The sequence below is a fragment of the Homarus americanus genome, unplaced genomic scaffold (genome assembly GCF_018991925.1).
Source record: "Homarus americanus isolate GMGI-L3 unplaced genomic scaffold, GMGI_Hamer_2.0 scaffold34360, whole genome shotgun sequence".
In the NCBI taxonomy this organism is placed as follows: Eukaryota; Metazoa; Arthropoda; class Malacostraca; order Decapoda; family Nephropidae; genus Homarus; species Homarus americanus.
Window position 1 is genome coordinate 3,995,513 of NW_024739403.1, and position 23,640 is coordinate 4,019,152.

The 23,640-nt window shown below is 36.5% G+C and overlaps 1 protein-coding gene across 5 annotated transcripts in view; it reads left to right on the plus strand.

The window, feature by feature from the left end:
- Positions 1-23,255, plus strand: part of LOC121874544 — a 33,053-nt gene extending 9,798 nt beyond the window's left edge. For 4 of the 5 annotated variants that reach the window (XM_042378724.1, XM_042378726.1, XM_042378722.1 and 1 more), the window contains 7 exons: positions 2,940-3,170; positions 6,496-6,661; positions 11,322-11,454; positions 11,718-11,865; positions 13,701-13,818; positions 16,564-16,786; positions 19,675-23,255. In XM_042378724.1, coding sequence (XP_042234658.1) covers positions 2,940-3,170; positions 6,496-6,661; positions 11,322-11,454; positions 11,718-11,865; positions 13,701-13,818; positions 16,564-16,786; positions 19,675-19,718 — 1,063 coding nt within the window. In that variant the 3' untranslated portion in view covers positions 19,719-23,255. The remainder of the gene's footprint in view (positions 1-2,939; positions 3,171-6,495; positions 6,662-11,321; positions 11,455-11,717; positions 11,866-13,700; positions 13,819-16,563; positions 16,787-19,674) is intronic. The other variant, XR_006090443.1, reaches the window with a different exon arrangement.
- Positions 23,256-23,640: the final 385 nt, after the last annotated feature.

A 23,640-nucleotide genomic window follows, 5' to 3' on the forward strand; every position in this document is an offset into this window, starting at 1 on the left:
TTACATATTGACAATATATAATGCAGTGCAGTGTTGATTTAAAGAAAATAATCTTGAATTACACCAAGAGAACTAAAATTTTATGGGTGAAATGGTGCCATGGGGTGACTTCTCTTCCACCCCAATGCCTTCTCTTCTCCCTTCTCCTCCACCCCCATTCTAATTCCCATCATCATCATCCAGGAGCCTTCTACATACACACCTCAAAGTAAGTGTACTTTTGTACCTTTTTTGTTGAATTTAGGCAATTTTCGGTGAGCTGGAACCAATTATCCAAAAACCCATTGAAACAATGGTTTCGGTTAACGAGTTTTTCGGTTAACGAGCAACCTGCTGGAACGGATTGTGCTCGTTAACCGAGGGACCACTGTATATTTTTTTCAACTTATTTCAGTGTTTATAACTGAATAAACTTTTCTTAGATATGTTACCATAATAATTACTCAAGCATTCAAATGCACCATATAAACAAGTTGGACCTGACTTAACTCTGTCCACTCAACTACTGTACTACACTCCAAATTAAAAAAAAAATCCTCAGTAACTCCTAGTTTATGAAGTAGTCTGAATTATTTGTAGGTAGTCAATTATATCAAAATTATTATAATTAGTAATCTATTTTGCAATTAACAGTTAAAAATTTAACATTACATATTACTGAGAAAATTACATGTGTATTACAATTACATACAAAATTCAAACAAGATGCAAACTCATTTTCACTCAGTTTTCATAGAATTTCAATTATACAGGACTTGCTCCTTATTTCAAAATGTTCTCCAATCATCTACCTTTCTCACACAATTCCCTAAATAGTGTAACAACCAATGATTACTTCATAATTATAGTGGTTACCTGAACATTGGTTCCCAACTGGTTATACATTCTCTTTCCTTTCAGAGGGATATCAAAACTAATTCTGTTACATCATTTTATATCCCATAGTAAGAATATATTTTAGAACAACAGAAATTCATTTTTTTATGTAACTTTACATAAAATTGATTCAACATCATTACATGCCTCCAATGTCAGGGGAAAACAAATTTCATTGTTCTAATATATCCAGTATACTGTATCATGATACAGTACCCAATATACCAATACAATACAATACACAATATGTATATAACAGGTTAGAGAGCATGATATATCCACAAAAAATTTAAATTCTCTACTTATAATAGCTTCACATATCCTGAAAAAGAATTATTTTGAGAGAGATTGCATATATGCACTCAAACTCTGCTCTCCAAATACAACACAATCAGACTATATATACAGTCAACCCTCGCTTTACACGGTCCCACATTCCGCTTTTCCACGTTTACGCGGTACCCTGCCGAAACCGGAATCCTCACATTCCGCGGTGCGTGTACCCCTTTACGCGGAGAGCGGCTGGCGAGCCGCGCCATTTTTGGATCCAAACCTCCCGCCATCCTCCATGTTGTGTAAGCGGCGCGAGCAGGGTGCGCACAAGGTCGCCCAGTCATCAAAACATTACCGAGTTCTTCACCCGCCACAGCCGGCCCAAGTCAGTGATAATTATAGTGAGGATATGGACTTTAAGGGGTTTGACAAAGAGGCCCTGCAAGCCTCTGTGGTGGATAGTGATACAATTGATACAAGTGATACAGGTGAGGGCCAATAATCTGCCTTCTGCCTTGGAACCAACCCCCCATCCCCGTGTGCCCAGCCATCTTTTCTACTAATGTAAGTGTTAAAAAACCTAATATTATTGATATTTCTCTTAATTATTAATTGTGTGTGCATACCATCATAAAATTAAGAAGTTATTTTTACTACAACGTAGGTATTGTGTCTGAAAAGGTGGAGTTTGGGGGTCGGCCCGGTCTCTATTTCAATTAATCCCATATGTTATGTTGTTCACTTTACGCGTTTCTCACTTTCCGTGGTACCCTGTGGGTTGAGTTAACCGCGTAAAGTGAGGGCTCACTTATATATATATATATATATACAATCAGACCTCGACTTACGATGGGATTAGGGACCGACGACCAGGTCGTAAGTCGAAAATTTCTTTTACATGTATTGTATATACAGTGGGGTATGCTATAACGAACGGATCCTACTACGAATATTCCTATAACGAACGGTTTTACCTATAAAATTGAGAATGCTATAACGAACGAAACTCCTACAACGAACATTATTTAATTTTTTTTTTCCTAATTTATTGTTTTTTTATTACAAATATTAATGATATTCTTTATTTCAGGGGTTTAGATGCATATTTATGCACTTTTTTACAATTTTTACAATTTTATATTATATTTTTTAGTGTTAAGTGGTTGTATTTGGGGGCCTGGAACGGATTAATCCTATAACGAACGGCTGTTATAACGAACAAGGTTCTAGAACCAATTAGATTCGTTATAGCATACCCCGCTGTACAGTGTGTGTGTGTGTGCGTGCATGCGTGTGTCTGGACACACACAAAACACATACAAATTTATAATAATGGAAAAATACTCTCACAAATAATCAGAAACAATTTTATTAAAAATGTAAGTCTACCCTCAAGTCCGTGCTTTATTAATAAAGTAATAATTATTAATAAAGTACAGATAATAAGCACGGACTTGAGGGTAGACTCACATTTTTAAAAAAAAAAATTTCTGATTATTTGTGACAGGATTTTCCATTTATTATATATTTGTATGTGTTTTGTGTGTGTGTGTGTCTACATACACACACATATTTACAGTACAGGCAAAAGAAATTGCTGTCTCCGGAACGAATGGCTCCCTGTCCCAGCCGCGAAAATGCTGGCAACTTTAACACTACCCACAAACATTCTTGGGTACACCCAGGGTGTCATCCCCGAATAATAGAGGACCGCGAAATAAAAGTCTGCGCACTTGGGGGGGCCTTCTGTACAATATATAGTGTTACTGAAACAGTATCTTCAATTTCAGAGCAGAAAGATTCTTGCGCAAGTTCCACTGCCACAGGCCACTCCTTCAAGAGATTGACACAAAGGTGATAGAGGCATCTGAGCACATCCATCCATCAAATGATGTGGATCAGATGCAGAATATATTGCAAGATGTGCTCATACACTGCTGGGAAACCCTCCTTAAGAAACATTCCCCCACTCTCCAGACACATACCACCTTCCAGGATTTACTTTTCAGAGCATTGGATTAGTAAGTATTGTACTTCAATCACTTATTGTATTTTGTTGGTTGTGCTGGAGTTGGTGGGTAACAGAGGAGTTATGCACGCTAGATTTTTCAGGAAAAATCCATTGAATGTATTGCATTAATTTAACCATGTACTCAGTGCTATAGACACCAGACTTCATGGTTATGACTGTTTTATTCAGATAATAATGCTTTGAAAAGTAGATCCTTGTACCTCATTATTTGATGACTTTAATGCAAAACTGCTTCACCCACCAGTCTTTATTGGCATAATCATTTAATCTGTTGAAACATATTATCATCTCTGTAAAAAGATCTCTCTAACCTGCTGTTTAGGAAATATATGTTACAGGATGCTGCAATCCTTAAATATCTTGTGTATGATTATCAAATGGTGTTTAATTGCCTACATGAAAAACATATCACCTTGACAAACTTTTGGGGAAATATAGGTCAGATTATGTGTTACATACAACCGTTGTTCTTTATTAACACAGCACACTGCAGGAAAGATTCATTGCCTTGTTGAGTTTATTATTACAGCAAGTTGCTTATTTATTCTGTGTCAATTAAGTGTCATTAACAAGTTAGGGAACAGTTTTCTATATAAGTGATGCCCATCCAATAAAATGTTCTTTTTGCTGCAATAATTGCTGAAAAATTTAAACCATGCACAAGAAACAATGTTATTTAAAGGGGCCTTTGTTATCCTAGCTTAATAGGGACTAGAAAAAAGACTTGGATGGTGATTCCACAGATAAAGGGGAATTAGTTCCCATAAGAATTAATAGGAATAGAATTTAATCGGGACCATCCCACAAGTGTGATACTCAAGAAGTTTAATTTTATATCTTTTAACGTTTATGAATATTAGAAACATTTGTCAAACATTTGATTACACATTATTTTATGAAATTGTTTAACTTTATAACTTATTTAAGGCACATGTACTTAAATTTGTTTGGGGTCGCTGTGTTGATGTGATGCAGGCTACCTAACCATGTGATCAGCCAACTGCACATTCACACACCCATTTCAGTGAAAGTTGTTCATTGTGACACATTATTAAAATGAAAATAAAATATAATTAAAAAATAAATATAAAATATTAAAAATAAATATTGAGGAATAATATTCGTAGAGATTGTGTGTAATTGCATAGCCGAGTCAAGACTCACCACCCAGTAGCACTCAGATCGGTTGAGGCTGAGCTGTGAGCTATGTTGCTGTTCAACTCGTAATTTCGGGTAAATATGCATAATTTTCTTCATTTTCTTTGACTCTGTTACATGCACACACGATCCTACATACAGAATGAGCAAAAAAATTAATAAGAATAAAACTAATTTTCATCAGGTCAAAAACTTAAAGATAATAAACATTTCTTACGCCTACAGCAGTTAACCCACGGGATGGGGGAGGGGAGAGCTGCGTGGGGATCTCTCGGCTGTTCTCTGTCTCGTGTCCCGTGAAATGATTGCAAAATGGCAACTCAGTATTTTTCTTTTATTTATTATTATAATTTTTTTATTTACTCCTCGCATTTACTGGTACGATATACCTGCGACACAGTTCATCCGGGCAGTCAACAAGCTGACTCAAGAGATGTGTGTGGCTTCTGCCTGTATGAATTGAATTGAAACGGTTTATTGGCAGATAAATACAGATACAGAGTGGATAATAATAACAATATTAACATGGCTTAGCCAGTTGAGAACCTGAGCTCTCTTTGAGGCACCTGATATATACTGTACATTTATCTCAAGGAAGTATTATGTAACATTTAGTATCATCTGGAATAGTACACATAGCATGGTGGTAATAAGATTATCTCAGAATGTTACCACGGTTATCACTTCAATATCATAAGGTGATGTAACATTGGAGGGAGGGAGAGTGCAGCTGGCCACAGTTACAGCTCACTGCCTCAATACATACCATATATTCACTTCCCACATATACTGTACACATACTGTACAGGGATACCTATACACCACTGTGTTTCGGTTTGGAACTCATGGCTCCAAAAATTTCCACCAATGTCACCAAAGGCGCCATAAAGTAACGAAATATCCCTGGAGCACGATCAAAACAAAGCTTGGGGACGCAGGTGACTGTTACTGCACATGCGTGGCGCGGGTGAGAAGGATGAACTTTGAGAGAATGAGTCGGGTGGGAATTTCAAACGCTTTTGCTCTCGACTAATGGATTTCATCCTTGGAATCCTCATAAATTCGGGGAATTTTTAGGTAGAGTTCTGCAATAATTTGGGCGAGTAACTGCGGATCCACAAATTATGAATATGTAGATAATGAGGACCCCTTGTAGTAATGTTGCAGCCAGCTGAATGCTCGAGGCAGCAATACTGCACTTTCAGCTGCTGAACCCACGTCAGTTCACATGTATGGTCATATAGAGAACATTGAGTGATATTCTGTCTTTATTCTTTTTGCTTCAAATCTGTTGAACGACCCATAACCATGAGTGGAAAACATCCTGCATGAGTACCCAGTATCTATATTTATTTAATTGTCCATTTGTGCATTTTTTATTTTTTCAGTACAGTATCCAATTGTTTCATAAATTTCTGTAGTATTTAGTTCAGTGAAGTTTAAGTTAGGTTATGTCTGAAAATTTGCCCCTGTGTCTTATTAAGGTGGTCCTCTTTACGTTTCATTTTCCAGGAGCACAATTCTGATGTAAATTGGCAACTGATGTGCTCATCTTCATTATCACTGTTTTAAAGTCGTTTTCAATGCATGAGTGGGTGGGTTATCTGTGGTTGCTTGATGGCAGCTTTCCATGCTGTTGCAGTCTCTTTCAGCCGCTCTCATTAGGTTCTTAATTCTAAGGTCATATCTTACAACCATTCCACATTTCATTCAAACTCATGCTTATCTTGACCCAATTGGTCTCCTCCACATGTCCGAGCCTTCTCGACCTATATCTATTATGCAAAACCTTGTCAATACTGTCAATATCCAGTTGCCTTCTTAGCTCTGAACTGGGATTTCTAGCTTTCAGAGTTCCATTTCAGAAGCATCGCATCATTCTGATGAGAGAGGCTCTATGAGATTGTGTAGCGTGCAGAACTGCTATCAGGTAATCATGGTTAACCCACTCAAACATGGAAAATGGCTGTAAAACAGTGATGATGATGACGAATTCTGGCCACTGATTTCAGGGTCTGAGATTGATAGTTTAATGAGTGCATCTACTCGAGCATCCAAGTTCCTGGTTCAGGCATGAATTAGGATTCCTGGATCAATATTTCCTTTCAGTGCACTATTTTTGTCTGGATATTTGCCCAAAAAACTTTTTTCTACAGCTATGTATTGGGTCGACTGCATGAGATGTTGTGGTGGCTAGTGTGTGAGCGCTGTCAAGTGGTTGATCAATTGGTTAAGACAAGATTATCTCACCTGCGCCATGCTAACCTTTCTTCTCTCCAGCTTGGTGTTCCTGCCAACTACTACACCCCTCTTCCTGCAGCAGTAAGTTAAGACTCCCTTTGATAGACTAGATTTATATGTCTAAAACCAGGTTGCTTGTATCTAAGTCATACTTATCTGAATTATTATTATTATTATTATTATTATTATTATTATTATTATTATTATTATTATTACTATTATTACTGCTACTTTATTTTTTTTTTTTTTTATACGTGGCCTCAAGCCTCCCCAATAGCCACACCCACTCGCCGCCATTTTATTACCTTAATATTAAATATCCTATTTAAGTAGCTATCCTATCTGTGTTGAATTAGTTGAGCCGCAGATCTGTCATTCAGTGACTGTAGCCTCATAGTCAATATCAGCAGCAGTTGTCAGTTTGGGGCAAGCTCTCGTTCTGAGGCAGAGCAAAGCCGACTGAAGGAGACAGTCGACATCTCATCCAGGCTGTAACATAACTTCTGGGCTGCTGCTTCTGTTCAGAGATCATCTCTGCTTAGTCTGGCGTGAAAACATCTTGCACTTGGTCCCATCCACCAGAGGTTGTGAACACTATAGGAGTGAAGCTGCCTTGATCAAGTTTTTGATTCTCTCCCCATATGCCCTTATCTTGTCGTTCTCGTTCCTCCTGTGTGCAGCATAGGGGCTGGATTCTGATGACATCGACCATGGGATCAAAATCCTGATGTCGAAGAAAGCTCGCTGTCCCAGCGTCCAGAATCCTCGAGCACTGGCGTCAACACGGGCTTCGTTAGATGTGTTGAAGTCTATGTTGGAAGATCTCACCATCAAAGGAAGGAGGGTCGGTTCTACCATGACATCCGCAGATTTCTTCAACATATTTGCTGTGAGGTCCTTACGCCGTCATGCCTCATGCAGAAGCCCATTTTCTTTGCAAACTGGCGTGATCGGCGTCATAGGAAAAGCCACACTGCGCATTGGGAGGGCAAACCTTCTACTGGCCGACTGTACCTTGATAATGGCATCTGTAAATTCTTGTTTATTGAGACTGAACCCATTTGCCCTTATCGTGGCGTAGTTAACAGTTTGAGGCGCCCACCTCTCTCGCCTATAGCTACTTTTTTTAAATTTTTTCTGGTACCTGCAGCAACAGTTGCTGCAGCTTATCATTTGGCAGTGCTGTCGTTCTGCTGTAATGGACCTCTGAATCTTGTTTACTTCACTGGTATCCTCTTTTGCGTACTGGGCTATTATGTGGTCGTGAGTGCCGTGAGCTTAAGTGAATTTTGATGTTCGATTGCTACTACTCTGCTACTACTCTTACTACTACTACTACTTTTTTTTAAGTGGCCTCCACTCAATAGCCACACCTTCACACCATTTAATTACCTTAATATTAAATATCCTAATACATAAGTAGCTATCCTATCTGTGTTAAATTAGTTGAGCCGCAGATCTATGTGGCATTCAGTGACAGTAGCCTCATAGTCAATATCTGCAGCAGTTGTCGGAGTTAGGGCAGAAGCTCCGTTCCCCTGAGGCAGAGCAAAGCCGACCGAAGGAGAGAGAAAGACAGTCAACATCTCATCCAGGCTGTAACATAACTTCTGGGCTGCAGCTTCTGTTCACAGATCAACTCCGCGAGTCTGGCGTAGAAACATCTTGCACTTGGTCCCATCCCACCAGAGGTTGTGAACACTCACTCACACAGTGTTTTTTGTGTTAATTTTATGTTATTGTACAGTGGGATCTCATTTTATGCAGATCTCGCCTGAGTGGTTTGGTGTTTTGTGTTATTCTGGAAGTACTTCATTAGTTAAACCCTTTACATTACAATTCCAAGAGAAAAGTATATTTTGGTTGAAAAATCGCTAAGGCATAAGGCCAAATATTTTAGCGGTTTGAGCCCAAAATTAAATTTTATTTAAAATCTCAGTACTGTATACAGTAGGTACTCCTGAGCATTCTGATTCCGAATCTATGGTCCACGATTCAATTACAGGGTAAATAGTTGATGTAATGATGCTTGGAATATTTTAATTAAATAATTTGAATCCTAATTACTCGCCAACTATGGATTGCCAAAGTGCAATTTTCGTGTTTTGTGTTATTCTGGAAGTGCTTAATTGAACCCTTTAAATTCCAATTCGAGAAAAGTATATTTTGGTTAGAAAAATTACTAAGGCATTAATATTTTGGCAGCTTCGGCCCAAAATTTGAATTTCTTTAAAATCTCTATATAGGTACTCCTGAGCATGCTGATTCTGAATCGATGGTCCACAATTTGATTGCAGGATAATTATTGGTCATAATGACACTTGGAATATTTTAATTACGCTTGCAATGCTAATTACTCGTCAAATATGGGTTTTAATTACTGTACTGCAACTATGGGTTTCCAAGGTGCAATTTTTGTGTTTTGTGTTATTCCAATTCTAAAAGAAAAGTATATTTTGGTCAAAAATTACTAAGGCATAAGGCTTAACCCTTAAGCCCCGGGGTAGAGTGCTGCTGGTAGTACCCCCCAAGCAGGGATAAATCGAGAAAAATCAAAACTTTTAAAAATAAATTTTAACCATTTTAAATGATAAAACAATAACAAATAAGTAAGAAAAACTATATTGACCCTCTAGAAACTTCCCTGGCAGCACTGAGGGAGGGTGTAGGGAGGGATATAAGGGGACAGTGTTTTGACAGCCGAGCTCGTGGTCACTTACGCACTTACCAGCTATTTTTAGCTTGCCTTTGTGTCTGAGATGGCCAATAATGCATATACAGTATTTACTGATCATAAAACTTATTTTCTATAAATAATTCATTTAGAATATTTTATTTGCATTATTTTTCATAAAAAAAAACTTGGCATGGTCGGTCTCCAGGCTGCCTTTGTGTTTGGTAGAGCAAGTAATGAATAAAATAATAATTCCACAAATAAATACATTTATAACATAATCATAGCATTATTTTCCAGTAATACTACACTATAATACAACTACACTACTTTCAGCAATATTATTTTGATACAACATGGTAAAATTGACAAACAATGAAAATGAAACAGTAAGTAATTATGTTCAGGAAGCTTCCCTGTATTAGCGTGTGGCGAGGCAGGCAAATGGTCACACTGGATCTCGATAACCCAAAATTAGATTTCCTTTGAAATCTCTGTATAGATTCTCCTGAGCATGCTAATTCCGAATCTATGGTCCTCAATTCGATTATGGAGTTGGGGAACATAATGACGCTTAGAATATTTTAATTACACTTTTCAATGCTAATTACTCATCAACTGTGGGTTTTAAATACTAGGCAACTATGGGTTTCTAAAGTGCTATTTGTGTGTACTCAATTAGTTAAACCCTTTAAATTCCATTTCTAAGAAAAAAGTATAGTTCGGGTGAAAAATTATTAAGGTGATTTTGGCCAAAAATTAGATTTCATTGAAAATCTCAGTATAGATACTCCTGAGCATGCTGATTCCTAATCTATGGACCATGATTCGATTGTGGGGAGTATTGCATAATTAAATTCCTGGGCTTTCTTAAAATAATTATTTCATACTGTAGATGTAGTTTGTGACATGTGTAATTTGGGGAAGGTTAAATTGGTTACCCAAAGTCATTGAAGAAATAAAGTTCTGGCGAATCCAATACAATATACTGTAGTAATTTTAAAATTTTAAGAGCATCGCGTGTGGGATTTTATGCGCGAACTTTTACGGTATGATATACAGGCTGTCCCCACCTTACAAACATAATTGGTTTCGGAGATTTGTTCATAAGTCCGAATTCAATTCTATTGCTTGCAAACAGTCTGTTAAATATGAAAAATACCTCATATACAGCACACCCACAGCACAGTACACCACCATCTGACATTGATTTTGGTATTCCAGCCACAAACACAGAAGTCTTTTCTATCTATTATGCATTTTCCCTTTTCTTAATTTTGATGGTCGATTGTATAGCCACAGTCGAACAATTCAGTCCAAAAGCACGAGCCACATTTGTCATTGTATCACCTCTTTCAAACTTGCTTTATAAGTGACACTTTGCCACTTCAGTTTCCATTGTAATTGTATGTCTTTTCTTACTTGCACTCTCATCACTAGCACTACCTTAATCCTTCTTGTACTTATAAGGGTCAATAATGTTCGTAAACCACAAAACAAACTATCACCGCCGTAATGCTGCGAACAAGACAACAACTAAAATGGCTGCCACTTGCCTGGGAATGCTGGGAGTAGCGCACTACGCCAACTATTGAGCATGGGTAGAACTAACGATATGCACTTTAGCAACAAACAGAAATTTGGACATACAGACAGGCTTGTTTATATGTATGAAAATTCATAAGTAGAGGAAAATTATACCTGCACAAAATGAGACCGCACCATACAGGGGTAGTTATTTTTTTTGCATTCATACATGGAGTTTTCCTGTACTGTATATAAAAAATATGTTGCTATAAAATAAGAAATATGAAGAGCATTGGTGTGTGTGTAAAATGAGTGTGTGTGTTGACTTGGTAGGTTGCCAAGTTAGTTGTTCCCGTAGCTTCATTCCCCTACCTCTCCTTTCGCCAGGTGAAACTGTTATTGTTAGTTTTCGACTTCTAATTTTCAAGTAAATAGTCGGATTATTAGTTTTGTTCATTTTCTTTGGAGTTATTTGAAGTAAAAAATAGTATAATGTACAGGTGAAAAAAACATCATTATCCTTGGATCTTTGATTTTCAGGTGGTGGAGTTGGCATCACTGCCCAGTGTTGAGAGTGCTGTTGGGCGTCTGCAGTGCATCAACTCTACCATTGACCTTATCCAAGCTCAGGCCAAGGAAGCAAGAGTTAATCTGCACCAGTACAAAGATCAAGGTGCAGAAGTGAGAAATGTACATGCTTCAGAGTGTGTACATTTGTGAATGTGTGTATCTGTGTGTGAATTTCAGCAATTTTATGATTTTGTTTATATTTGTGTGCGTTTTTGTCTGTCTGAGTGTGAATTCATTAATTTTTTATTGATTCTGTATGCTTTAAAAAAATAACTCATAAATTGCTAAATTCACAATGCCAGTGTTGTGCAAAATCATATTATGTAGTTTACAAATTATACATTTCCTTTCTGTCCTTCCTTGCAGAGGGCGAACCAGAATTACTTCTAAGTACAGAGGAGTTGGTGGCCTTGTTAACAACAGTAGTGGTACAAGCTCAGTGCTCTCACCTGGTTGCCAATATCTATTACATGACCCACTTCGTGTTCTCTGTCACTGAGGAGGATCCACTCTGGTATGACATGTGCATGTTTAGAAATATGTTGGAATAAATTATACATACAGGCAGTCCCTGATTTACGAAGATCTGGTTTACAAAAATCTGAAATCACAAAAACTAATTTTTGTCCCATGTTTCAATTTATGTTTGAAAAATCTTTAATTATATATACCTGTATATAGTACTGTAATATCCCTGTTAGCTAGAATAATTGGTGCAGATTGGTTCTGGGTTTAAGAGATTTCTTAATGAGACATTTTATTATCCCAGGGAAAAATCACACATCCCTGGAAATTTTCTGGGTACTGGTTAATGTTTCTACTTCAAACTGTGCATCTCGCACGGAGCAGCTTAACTGCAGTTGGACAGACACGGCTGTATTTATTTATGCAAACACTACTGTACATTATTCTGTATATTGTGAATAAACAAAATATACCACTGTATACCTAGCTGCCACATAAAATATTCTATTTTCTATTACTGTGAAAATATAAATATTTTTTAAATGTACAGTCTCGTTCAAGATTCTTGAACACTGCTGGAACCAGCTGGCTCAAAAGCCGTTTGTTTATTATAGTATGTAGTATAAATTATGAATGAATGTAAAAGGTTATCATTTGATTGGTTACTTAGTTCCCTGTTGCTTAATTAATGGTTGGGCTTTGTTGTTTCGTATTATATTAAACTATGTACTGTAGTAAACAAACAGTCTTGGGTTGCCAGCTGTCTCCAGCAATGAATCTTAACAGACTCTAATACAGTAATTACAGGGTGTCTACTGGTCTAGAAAACCTGAAAAAGGGGCAGGGATTTTTATTTGGGGCTAGAAAACCTGGAAAAGCCAGGGAATTTCACAAATAAACCTGGAATTTTATGTGAATTCATTTCAACTTCAAAATATTGTTATTTTGACAGCAATCTTACCTTAAATTAATGATGTACTATATAATCGGTAAAATAAAAACTTTAAGGAACAAATTTCAGTAAATAGTTCACTCCAGTTCAAGTAACCCAGAGCCCCTTCTTGGTCAAATTAACAGTAAAGACCCAGAAAAAGAAGCTGATGCTTGGTGAGAGCAAAAAGATGGGAAGCTGGGATGAAGTTTGCATTAAAAGTAAAGGGGATGGATATTTGTGAAGCAGACATGTGTATGAATAAACAGAGAGCATGTTGTTTAGTGGCTTTTGGGGATAACCTTGCTGCTGATGGGTGATGCTAAGTTTTGTGAAGGTTCAGGAGTAAACCAGATTATTTAGATATTTAGGGCATTAATTGTGGAAAGGGAATACTATAACAAAACATAGCTGCTACTAAGAATATGAATGACAGCAACTGAAGTGAGAGGTTGATTTTGCTTTTAGATCTGGCCACCTGCATTATAGGATGAAAGTGCGAGGGAGAACTAAAAATAAAGTCCTTGGTACTCTTTACACTCTTAGCACAACTCTTCCCCCATAAGTTTGTCTTTCTTTGAGTTTTGTGTACCCCCTTAATCTACTCTGCATGGATGGATTGATTGTGGTAATTACATTCCTGGCGACTCTACAGCTCCGTAGGTCATATGTCGCCGAATTAAATAAAGGCTTAAAAGACTAAAATCAAATAATGCAGTAACCATAAGTAATGAATAACATAGAATTTTTGTAAAAAAACATTTAAATATAAGTAGATGAAACTCGAAGCTTGTGTAAAAGGCTGGATTCCTCCACAAAGGGCAAGACGTCCTCCCCTACCACTCCCTCCCCCAGCACCATAAAAGTATAAACTAAACACTAAGTATACAGTACTGTATAAATATTGTTGTGCCTAAAAATATTTCAAGGTTCTCTCTAACTCTTTGGTACAGGAAAAGCCTTGGTCTCCTGCGACTCACACTGGAGAATATAATGAAACTAGATGTGGCTCGTCTTCCACCGGCCAACAAGAACATGCGAAAGGAGCTCTCACTTCAGGACCTCATGCAGGTACTGTAACAACATTTTATATCATATGTCCTCAGTTTTTCCATCCTTGTGTGATAATGGATTAGTTGACGGTCGGAATTTTTTCGTAAGATGGCAGGTTGATGGGAAACCAACGCTTAAATTCACTGTGGTAATGATATTTTTAAATAAATTTGTCAAAAAAGTGTCAAAAATAAGGGTTAAAGCTGCTAAAATCCGTGACTGCAAACAGCTCTGTGATTGGTTGGGGTGAACTTCCCGAGGAGGCAGTCAGCTAGCTGTAGTTGTCCAACTTTCACGGCTGATCGGCTCAGTAAATAAATGTTATTAGATAATTAATTGTGCTTCATTGTGCGACACAGTAATACTATTTTGAATATACAGTGGTCCCTCGGTTAACGAACGGTTCGATTAATGAAATTTCGGTTAACGAATTAGCTCCCATAAGGATCTTCAATTCGGTTAACAACAAAACTCGATTAACGAAATCCTTACGACAAACACGTTTTGTTGTGAGCATCAGCTGATCAGCTAGTCCACCAATACAATAATCTGTTCTATGTTTACATTCGTTTCCAGTGGAGTAAATATTAAGAAGGTTGTGTTCTTGAATATATTTGCAATGTCTATATTAAAATTATTGGTCATTCTAAAATGTAGCCATCCAAGCTCTGTCTATATAAAAGTTTTCAACTTATATTTTTGGCTCAATTATGTAACTTTATTCATTTATTGATATATATATATATATATATATATATATATATATATATATTATATATATATATATATATATATATATGAGATGCCTTAACACTATTTACATTTTTGAATCTATTTACCATAACATAGTGGTTAAGTTTTGTTTGCTTATCGACCTGCCATCTTGAAAAAATTCTGACAGACCAACCATCCAAATCGGGCTGTCATTGGACGTAAAGTCATAAATGCAAATAATACAAAAAATCTAAAATATTAGTTAAAATCAATAATGAAGAATGAATACAGGTTACTGTTTCTTTAAGTATAGATCAGCTGAACACACGGACCCCCATAATTTTTAATTAAACATGGAGACTACATTAATTGATGAAGCATAGAAAGACAGGGCTGGTGGGTCATCAATATAAACTTTTCTTAGACAGGTTAACAAGGATACTTACTTGTTGAGGTATTAGGTCATCTTTAGGGAGTGAAGAGGCAGCACTGGTGGGGCATGAGAAACAGCAATGGGACTTCTTAAAATATATGTCCAATTTAGACTGCACAGGCTGCCATTTCTTTTCAATGTAAATCTCTCCTGTAGCAAGAGGCATCCTATCATTCAATTTTTGTATCAAAATTTTTTTGAAAATTCGGGTTCTTCTTCTACATTTTGACTCTCCTTTCCTCTGACAATTTTCTGTGCTTCTAGTTCAATAAGATCCTCGTTACTTAGCTCTTCTGCCATACTTTCAACCAACTGCTCAACATCTTATTATCAATTTCTAATACCAGCTGTTTTCAACTCCACTATATTTATACTAATCTAAATTACCTTTATCTTCATTAAATCTTGAAACTGTTCACTTATCTTTTGGATATTTCAATAAACTCTAATCCATCTTCAGCTATGTTTTAAAAAAATGTTGTAGTCCTTCCAAAACTCTCTGAGCATTTTCTCACCTTCAGTAGCAACAGCCTGAAATAGAATTAAATACGTAAATAATTAACTTTAAAAACAGCAATAGCACCTTGACCTATAGCTTTGATGATAGAGTAGTGTTAGGTGGAATGTAGACTACCATTAACATCAGGGTGCGAATCGTCCAGGTGTGGTGGGTGTCCCGGGCATTATCTAAAATTAGTAAAATCTTGAATGCAACTCCCTGTTGGACCTCATTAGGCTCGTGGAATAAAACAACTCAGGAACCAATCTCAAAACAAGTACTAGGGTCATCCATGCTTCTTATTATTGTGATAAAACACTGGCAGTGTGTGCTTGCTGACATGTTTAGCATTATGGGTTTCCTGATGATATATCGTGAAGGACTTTATCTTGAAACCAACCATCACAGAGTTAATTCTTGAATCCTTTTTCCTCCTCTTATTAATGCCTTGTCCTCAGCATCATTCTTCCAGAATACAGTTTTCCAATAAATATTATGAAGGCAACAAAGATTACACACTAATCTAACGTCCTAAAAGCCAGTAGATATGGTTCAATGGCAAAATGGTTGCTACCGTTTTTCCATTTTCATATTGCATTATTATCTTCATTTTCATCTCAAAAGTAAATGGCTGTCTCCTTTCTTCTGGGGCCCACCAGAACTCTCCATACTTCCAGTCATTCAAGGAATTGACCATCAGTACACATCTCGATCTCAATAAAGGCCAGCTACATGAGAATGCTATGGCATGGACGCTGTGCACCATAGCTGACCCACGCATAGCGCTCTCATTTGAGAATGAAAACGTTTAGGTCCTAGAAAATCATCAGGAGTTTGAAGGTACGTAAAATACGTGGGTGCAAATCGAGGACTACCTGTATGCAGGTATATATTAGGGGATCATAAGAGTTTCAACTAATCTGAAAAAGTTTTTGGCTGGCACCTCAATTCCTGGATAACTGGTTCTTCAATAAATTCTAGTATATCTGTACAGTATGTTCTTTTTCATCAATATTATTAGGTATTCTTAAGGGACTTTGTTTCTGAAGTGTAAATGGATAATGCTTCATAAGTGGAATATAGGTAGGATGACAACACTGGCTATTTAAATATCCAGGTTAGTGCTGAGGTGGAGTCACGATTTGAGACAAAGGGAGCCAGTCGCAGTATTGGTGATATTACTGCCTTGGATCTGCAGCTTCACCAACTGACCCAGCAGATCCAACTCTCTACCCAAGCACTCTCAGACACTCACTTGACTGAGAGAAATTCAGCCAGTCATGGGTCTGGAGCTCAGCAATGTCACCTACACAAGATAGTGGCAAAGTGCAGAGTTTTAGGTAAGTTTCTTCTTGTTATATCTTTGACCCTCATTATTGCGGTTATCTGTGGTTACCTAATTATGGCTCTTCCTTTTAAAGTTCTATATACTCTGGAGAAAAATCTGTGTCCCTCTAATATGAAGGCAATAAGAGCTGCCATCTTCTTGAGTTGGTAATGCAGATGGGATGCTGTCAGAGCAAACAAGCTTGTGACATCCTGCCTACATTGGTGCCTGGGGATATCAAGGACTGTCGCACCACTGGAAAATTGCTTTGGCCCACTTCTGAATTGACCACACACAGCTGATTCATGTTGATAACTACCTGGCCCCCATTGACTGTTCAATGCCTCCAGGTGGAGAGCCCAAGTCTCTGAGATCTTTGTCGTGAACACCTCTCCCAGTGCCGACAGGGAGGAGGAGAGATGGGTCTTACCCTCTCTTTTTGGTGCTGGAGTGGGGGGGTTAGCCTGGGAGGGTACGTGCTCTCCTTTGTGGAGGAAGAAAGCATTCTACACAAGCTTTTAAAATGGTTTTTACAAAAGTTCTGTGCTATTAATGTTTTTTTACCCTTACTATTTGATTTTAGTCTTCTAAGCTTTTAGTTTAATTTGGCGACATATGACCTAAGCTATTGCGTTGCCAGGGATGTAATTACCACAATCAATTAATCAACCATCTTCCCACAACAACGATAGTTGCTGGCACGGCTCCCTCCAAGTTAACAGATACCGCTGTTTGAACGAGTCATACTGAAAACAGTGATATCACTTCTTAGGCAAATTGTACCAGGATGGGCAACCTCCCTGAACAGATTCCATCATATTTCAGTTCCTCCAAGAGACCTATATTGTTACATATGATTATTCATAAACTAAAATGGCAGAGGTGAGAAATTTGCAGTGTAAATAAGTTGCAAAAATTCTCTTGCTTGTGTGTAGGTTACTCATGGCCACTTATTAAGGAGAGCAAATAACCCAGTACATTTTAAAAGAGTCCCCAATTGACCCTAGTCCTCCAAGAGGTGTCTCATAAAAGGTGGTCCTTCACGATTTCATGTCTTCAGATGGTCATCGTCATTGCACAAAATTATGAGTAATATCTTTATTCATGTGATGAGGTTTTTTTTCCATCAAATCTTATTATATTATATAATATATATATATATATATATATATATATATATATATATATATATATATATATATATATATATATATATATCATCTATTCATCTATCCATCTATCTATCTATCTATCCATCATCTATCTATCTATCTATCTATATCTATCTATCTATCTATCTATCTATCTATCTACCATATCTATCTATCTATCTATCTATCTATCATTCTATCTATCTATCTATATATATATATATATATATATATATATATATATATATATATATATATATATATATATATATATATATATATATATATATTCGCTAAGATTTGATAGTAATTAAGACTAATTTTCATATTGATAAATATTTTCATTGAATAATAGTTTACATTTGTCTTGTACTTTAAGAATACTGTACAGAGTATTATATTGAATCATTATCTTAAATTAAGACTTTTTTTTTAAAGATTTTAACTTTTCAACTGTACTATTGTACAGTGGTCCCTCGAAAAGAACACAATTGATTCCACAGAGTCGTTTGTTAACCGAAAAATTTGTTAACTGAATCTATTATTTCAATGGGATATTGGGTAATTAGTTCCAACTCACAGAAAAATTTCATACAAAGTAAAGCCCAGAAAATGCATAAAGTCAGAAACACTCCTAAAAATCCCCTAAATCACCTTTAAATCACTTTATACAGTATATACTGTACGTACATATACTGTACACTAGAACTCTTAAATCACTACTGTAATGTGATACAGGTGATTAATTTTAATCTCTTGTGCACAAAATATATGATGTTTATATTCAAGTTATTCACTGTCTTGCAAGGATTCCAGCAATGCAAATTATATTCTTCTAACTTTTATCTGTGATATTATATAAGATAAAAACTTTAAGCCTAAAACCTTGGCTGGGCATATGGGGAGAGGGAGGGGGTAGGTGAGGTGATATGTTTGACAGTTGGTGCTGAAGGTCTAGTGAAGTTTTTTTTTTTTATGTCCTTTAGATTGAGCTTTTGTTTTTTGCTTTTAAAATGTCTCAGAAGTGACCTGGGAGAATATAATTTCATTGCTGGAATTCTTATAAGATTGATCAATTTGAATATAAACATGTTATAGTTTGCACTAGAAAAAATCTTAGTAATTATTTGGTACATTATTTTGAGTACACCTACAGTACAGCTTTGCCCTTAGGACAGTGTGTACATGTAAATTAGTAAAAATTAATTAATAAAGTTACATACATTGAGCCAAAAATATTAGTTGAAAAACTTTATATGGACAGAGCTTGGATGGCTAAATTTTAGAATGACCAATAATTTTAATATAAAATAGGCAAAAATAATCAAGAACACAACTTTCTTGATATTTAATTCACTGGAAACGAATGTAAACATAGAACCGATTACTGTATTGGCGGACTAGCCAATCAGCTGATGCACACAACAAAGCGTGTTTCTCCTAAGGCTTTCGATAATTGAGTTTTTGTTCGTTAATGGAACTGAAAATCCTTAGCTAATTCGTTAACCGAAATTTCGTTAATTGAACCGTTGATAATCGAGGGACCACTGTATATTGTAAAGAAAGATAATGCTTTGAATACTTTTCAGGTTGTTATTAATAATATAAATTTGCTTGGTAATGAGGGCAGTGTAGTTGCTGAATTCTCTTCCCAAATTAAGTATGGTGATGATAACTCACCTCTAAGTTATCATCCTACTTTCTTACATAATACAGTACCATCATCATCTCCATTGTCTCTACCATGCAGGGAGTTTCTGTCAAGCATTCCATCTTCCCTGCGTGAGAGCCTGACGCGAAGACAGTCTCAGCAGAGAAGTGCCATTCAGTCACACTCAATGGGTAGCAAAATATTGTCCACCAGAGATCTAACGAAAAGTTATTATATTGTTGTTGATATTGCTGTAATGTCATTCAGCTTATCTTCTTACTGTTGAATTTTTTTTAAATCTTTAAGAGGGCAAATATACAGTACTGTATTTGTGAAAAGGTTCTCAACTAAGAACTTATATTAACCTCAGAGTCATGATTGAAACAGTAGTTCCACACAAGTAAAGATAAATGATGATGCTAATTTGTATTTCAGTAGTAAACATAGTGCCTGTGGATGTTAGGTTGCATTTTGTGCATGTACCATATCATCACGATGGCTGCAGAGGCAGTGTACAAAGTACTGTTGTAACTTGTGCAGCATGTTGTTCCTGTTCCCATTGCCTGAATTCACATTCATTGTAAGTATGATGTGCAAAACATTGAAATTAATGATGAGTGGAGTTTTCTTGCGTTATTTAAAATACTAAGGCAAGTTTAGAGCTTTATGGTGCTTTACATAAGGAGAGAATTTAAGTGAAAATATACTGGAACTTGTTATCTGTGAAGTATGTGAGTAGACGTGGCACTTTACAAGTGTCTTTCTTAATTCCAAACTTACAGGCAGGATTTAGGCAAGCAGCTGGATTAATTAAGTAGTTTGTTACTAAGTAAAGACAGATCAGGATTGTATATTAATCCTGCCATGTTTAAACCATATACAGAAGTACCTAATGCCCTACACTGAAAAAGTTGCCTCCTTATCCTTGTTGGGCATGTTGGATTATTACATGCCTTTTGCAAAGTAGTTTAAGATGAACTAAAGGTTTATTGGAAGGAGAATATGCTAGTGGAGCAGCTTTTGCATTTTTTACCCTAAAAAGGTGGCTATATTTACGTGTGCTATTCGGCAGGGACGGAATATATTTCGCTATATAGAAGCGAGCAAATGCTGAAGATAATGTTGTTCAAATACATTACATGTAGAATGCACCTTAAATGAGATTTTTTTTATTAGAAAGCTGAATCTTTTTTTCTACAAATTCATAATTAGTCAAGAAATACAGGTACTAGAAATAATAATTTCTTGGAGAAATCTTGAGTTGAACTGGACATACATGTTTTCCTGGCTCTGGGGTGAGCCACCAGCATCGTCATAGTAACCAGACAACAACATAGCCAGGAGTGCACCCAAACAATGGCGCAAAAACCTAAACATCATATGATGTTCGCAGCCCTTTAACCCTTATGCCCCGGGTGATGTACTAAGATGCCCGACTGGCGCGCCCCAGGTGACGTACTAAGATGCCCGACTGGCGCCCCAGGTGACGTACTAAGACGCCCCGACTAGCCGCCCAGGTGACGTACTAAGACGCCCGACTGGCGTGCCCCAGGTGACGATACTAAGACACCCGCTAGCATGCCCCAGGTGACGTACTAAGACGCACCATTTCCTGCCACTGTTTAAATGCCCAGCGCTGGTTATCGGGTTCCAGTGTGACTATTTGCCTGTCTCGCCACAGGGAAGCTTCCTGAACATAATTACTTACTTTTGTTTGTTTCATTTCCATTGTTTGTCAATTTTATCGTTGTATCAAAATAATATTGCTGAAAGTAGTGTAGTTGTATTGTAGTGTAGTATTACTGAAAATAATGCTATGATTATGTTATAAATGAATTTATTTGTGGAATTATTATTTTATTCATTACTTGCTCTTCCAAACACAAAGGCAGCCTGGAGACCGACTGTGTGTGTTGCCAAGTTTTTTTTATGAAAAATAATGCAAATAAAATATTCTATATGAATTATTTATAGAAAATAAGTTATATGATCAGTAAATATATGCATTATTGGCCATCTCAGACACAAAAGCAAGCTAAAAATAGCTGGTAAGTGACCACGAGCTCAGCTGTCAAAACACTGTCTCCTTATATCCCTCCCTACACCCTCCCTCAGTGCTGCCAGGGAAGTTTCTAGAGGGCCAATATATAGTTTTTCTTACTTATTTGTTATTGTTTTATCATTTAAAAAGGTTAAAATTATTTTTGGAAAAGTTTTGATTTTCTCGATTTACTCACGCTTGGGGGGTACTACCAGCAGCACCCTACCCCGGGCTTAAGGGTTAAGCAGTTGGCAGCGAAACTGCCACACACTTTTCAACTTGATCTATGTATTTTTCTAGTTATTTGAAAATAATAATAATAATAATAATAATAATGTTTTCAATGTTATATCATTGGAAATTTTGCACAATTTCTGTTAAGTAAAACAAATTGGCAGTTTTCTGGTTTCATAAAACTTAAGTCATCCTGTGTGGTCATCCTGCCCCAGGAGATCCTCCTCTCCACCCGTATCTTCTAGCATTTGTTTCTAGACTTCTACTATAATATTAAATAAGAAGGTTAGTGGAGAGCAATTTTATATGACCATGATATTGGTAGTGGGTCTCCTTGGCAGTTAATGTCTGTCATGAATGACTTTCAGAAGATTATCCCAAACAAAGCATTGTTCCAAGTAAGATTTGTTCAAGTTTATGAAAAATTTATTGGTTTAGTAAAAATAAGCAAAATGAAGTTATAGGTTAGTTATTGGTTGAAATTATATATTGCTCTAAAAGTCATACACAGTAAATATAATTTTTGAGATTAGTTAGTAAGATTTTGTACAGCAAGGATAGTGTTGTGTTGTATGTACTGTACACAAGTTTGGCACATACTGTAGGGTAAGTAGTGGCACCTTGTGACTTTCTGGTGCTGGGATATACATACAATTTGCCTTTCCAATGTGAACATGTATGCGAGTGTAAATATTTAACATAATAAATTATATTTAATATTTGCATAATAAATGTTTATATACTTAACATTTCTTAGCATTGTTGTACATTTAGGAATACAGTAAACCCTTGATTTCTATGGCAATTATATTCCTGAAGAACACTGTGAATGTCATATCGGCAGAATTTGGGGAAACTTGGATGCATTCCAGGACCTAGATTTCTACCACCCAGTATATTAAATCTAACAAAATAAACTGGAACTATCCAATTCTAGTGAGGATTTTGAGAGTGATGAACTGCCTGAAAACTCTGGCATACCCGGTATTGGTCAGAGGAAGGTTACTGCTGTGCTATGGTGGGTAGACTTTTTTTTTGGGGGGGGAGGGGGTTTGCTTGTTGCGTTGACTTGACTCTCATTTGTTCTCATTGCATTTACACCTACATTTGCTAGTAATTGTGCTGCAATATTATAATAATTGTCTCTTGTTTGTACACATTCAGTATAAACGGAAGAGAAAAAAAAATGTGTAAGTAATCCTGTACTGTAACTAAGATTCCTAGCAACTTGGTAAGTGGAGGAGGGAACCCTCCTCTTCAGACACACCACATTGATATATGATCTAGTCATTGGGCTGGGTTAAGTCACATCACTCCGTTTGGTCATTTACTGGTATGGCACGTCCTCCTACTGCCCAATAGCTAGGACAATCACAGCATGGGACGAATACAAAATTAAAAATTACAAGTAATTAATGTATTTAAATATTAAATTTTTTCTCCTGTATCTTTCATGATACAAAGAATTTTTCCACATAATTTAAGTTATCTGTACTGTGCAGTATTACACTTTTACTATAACTCCCAGCATCATCTTTTAGTGGAAAAGAAATAGGAATAATGATCTAGATTGGTTCAACCTGATGTATTGAAATTGCAAATATGGAGACTTAGTAAGTCGAGGGTTTACTGTATATGATTGAACACAGTGCAGGGTGACTAAAACAAGCATCGCTTCCCAGAATGAGCAATAATATTTTGTAGCTACTAATGAAAAGAGGTTTTATTTTACAATGTTTGCGTGTAAAGTCTAATCAGCAGTCTAGTGTCAGTGTACTGTACTGTACTGT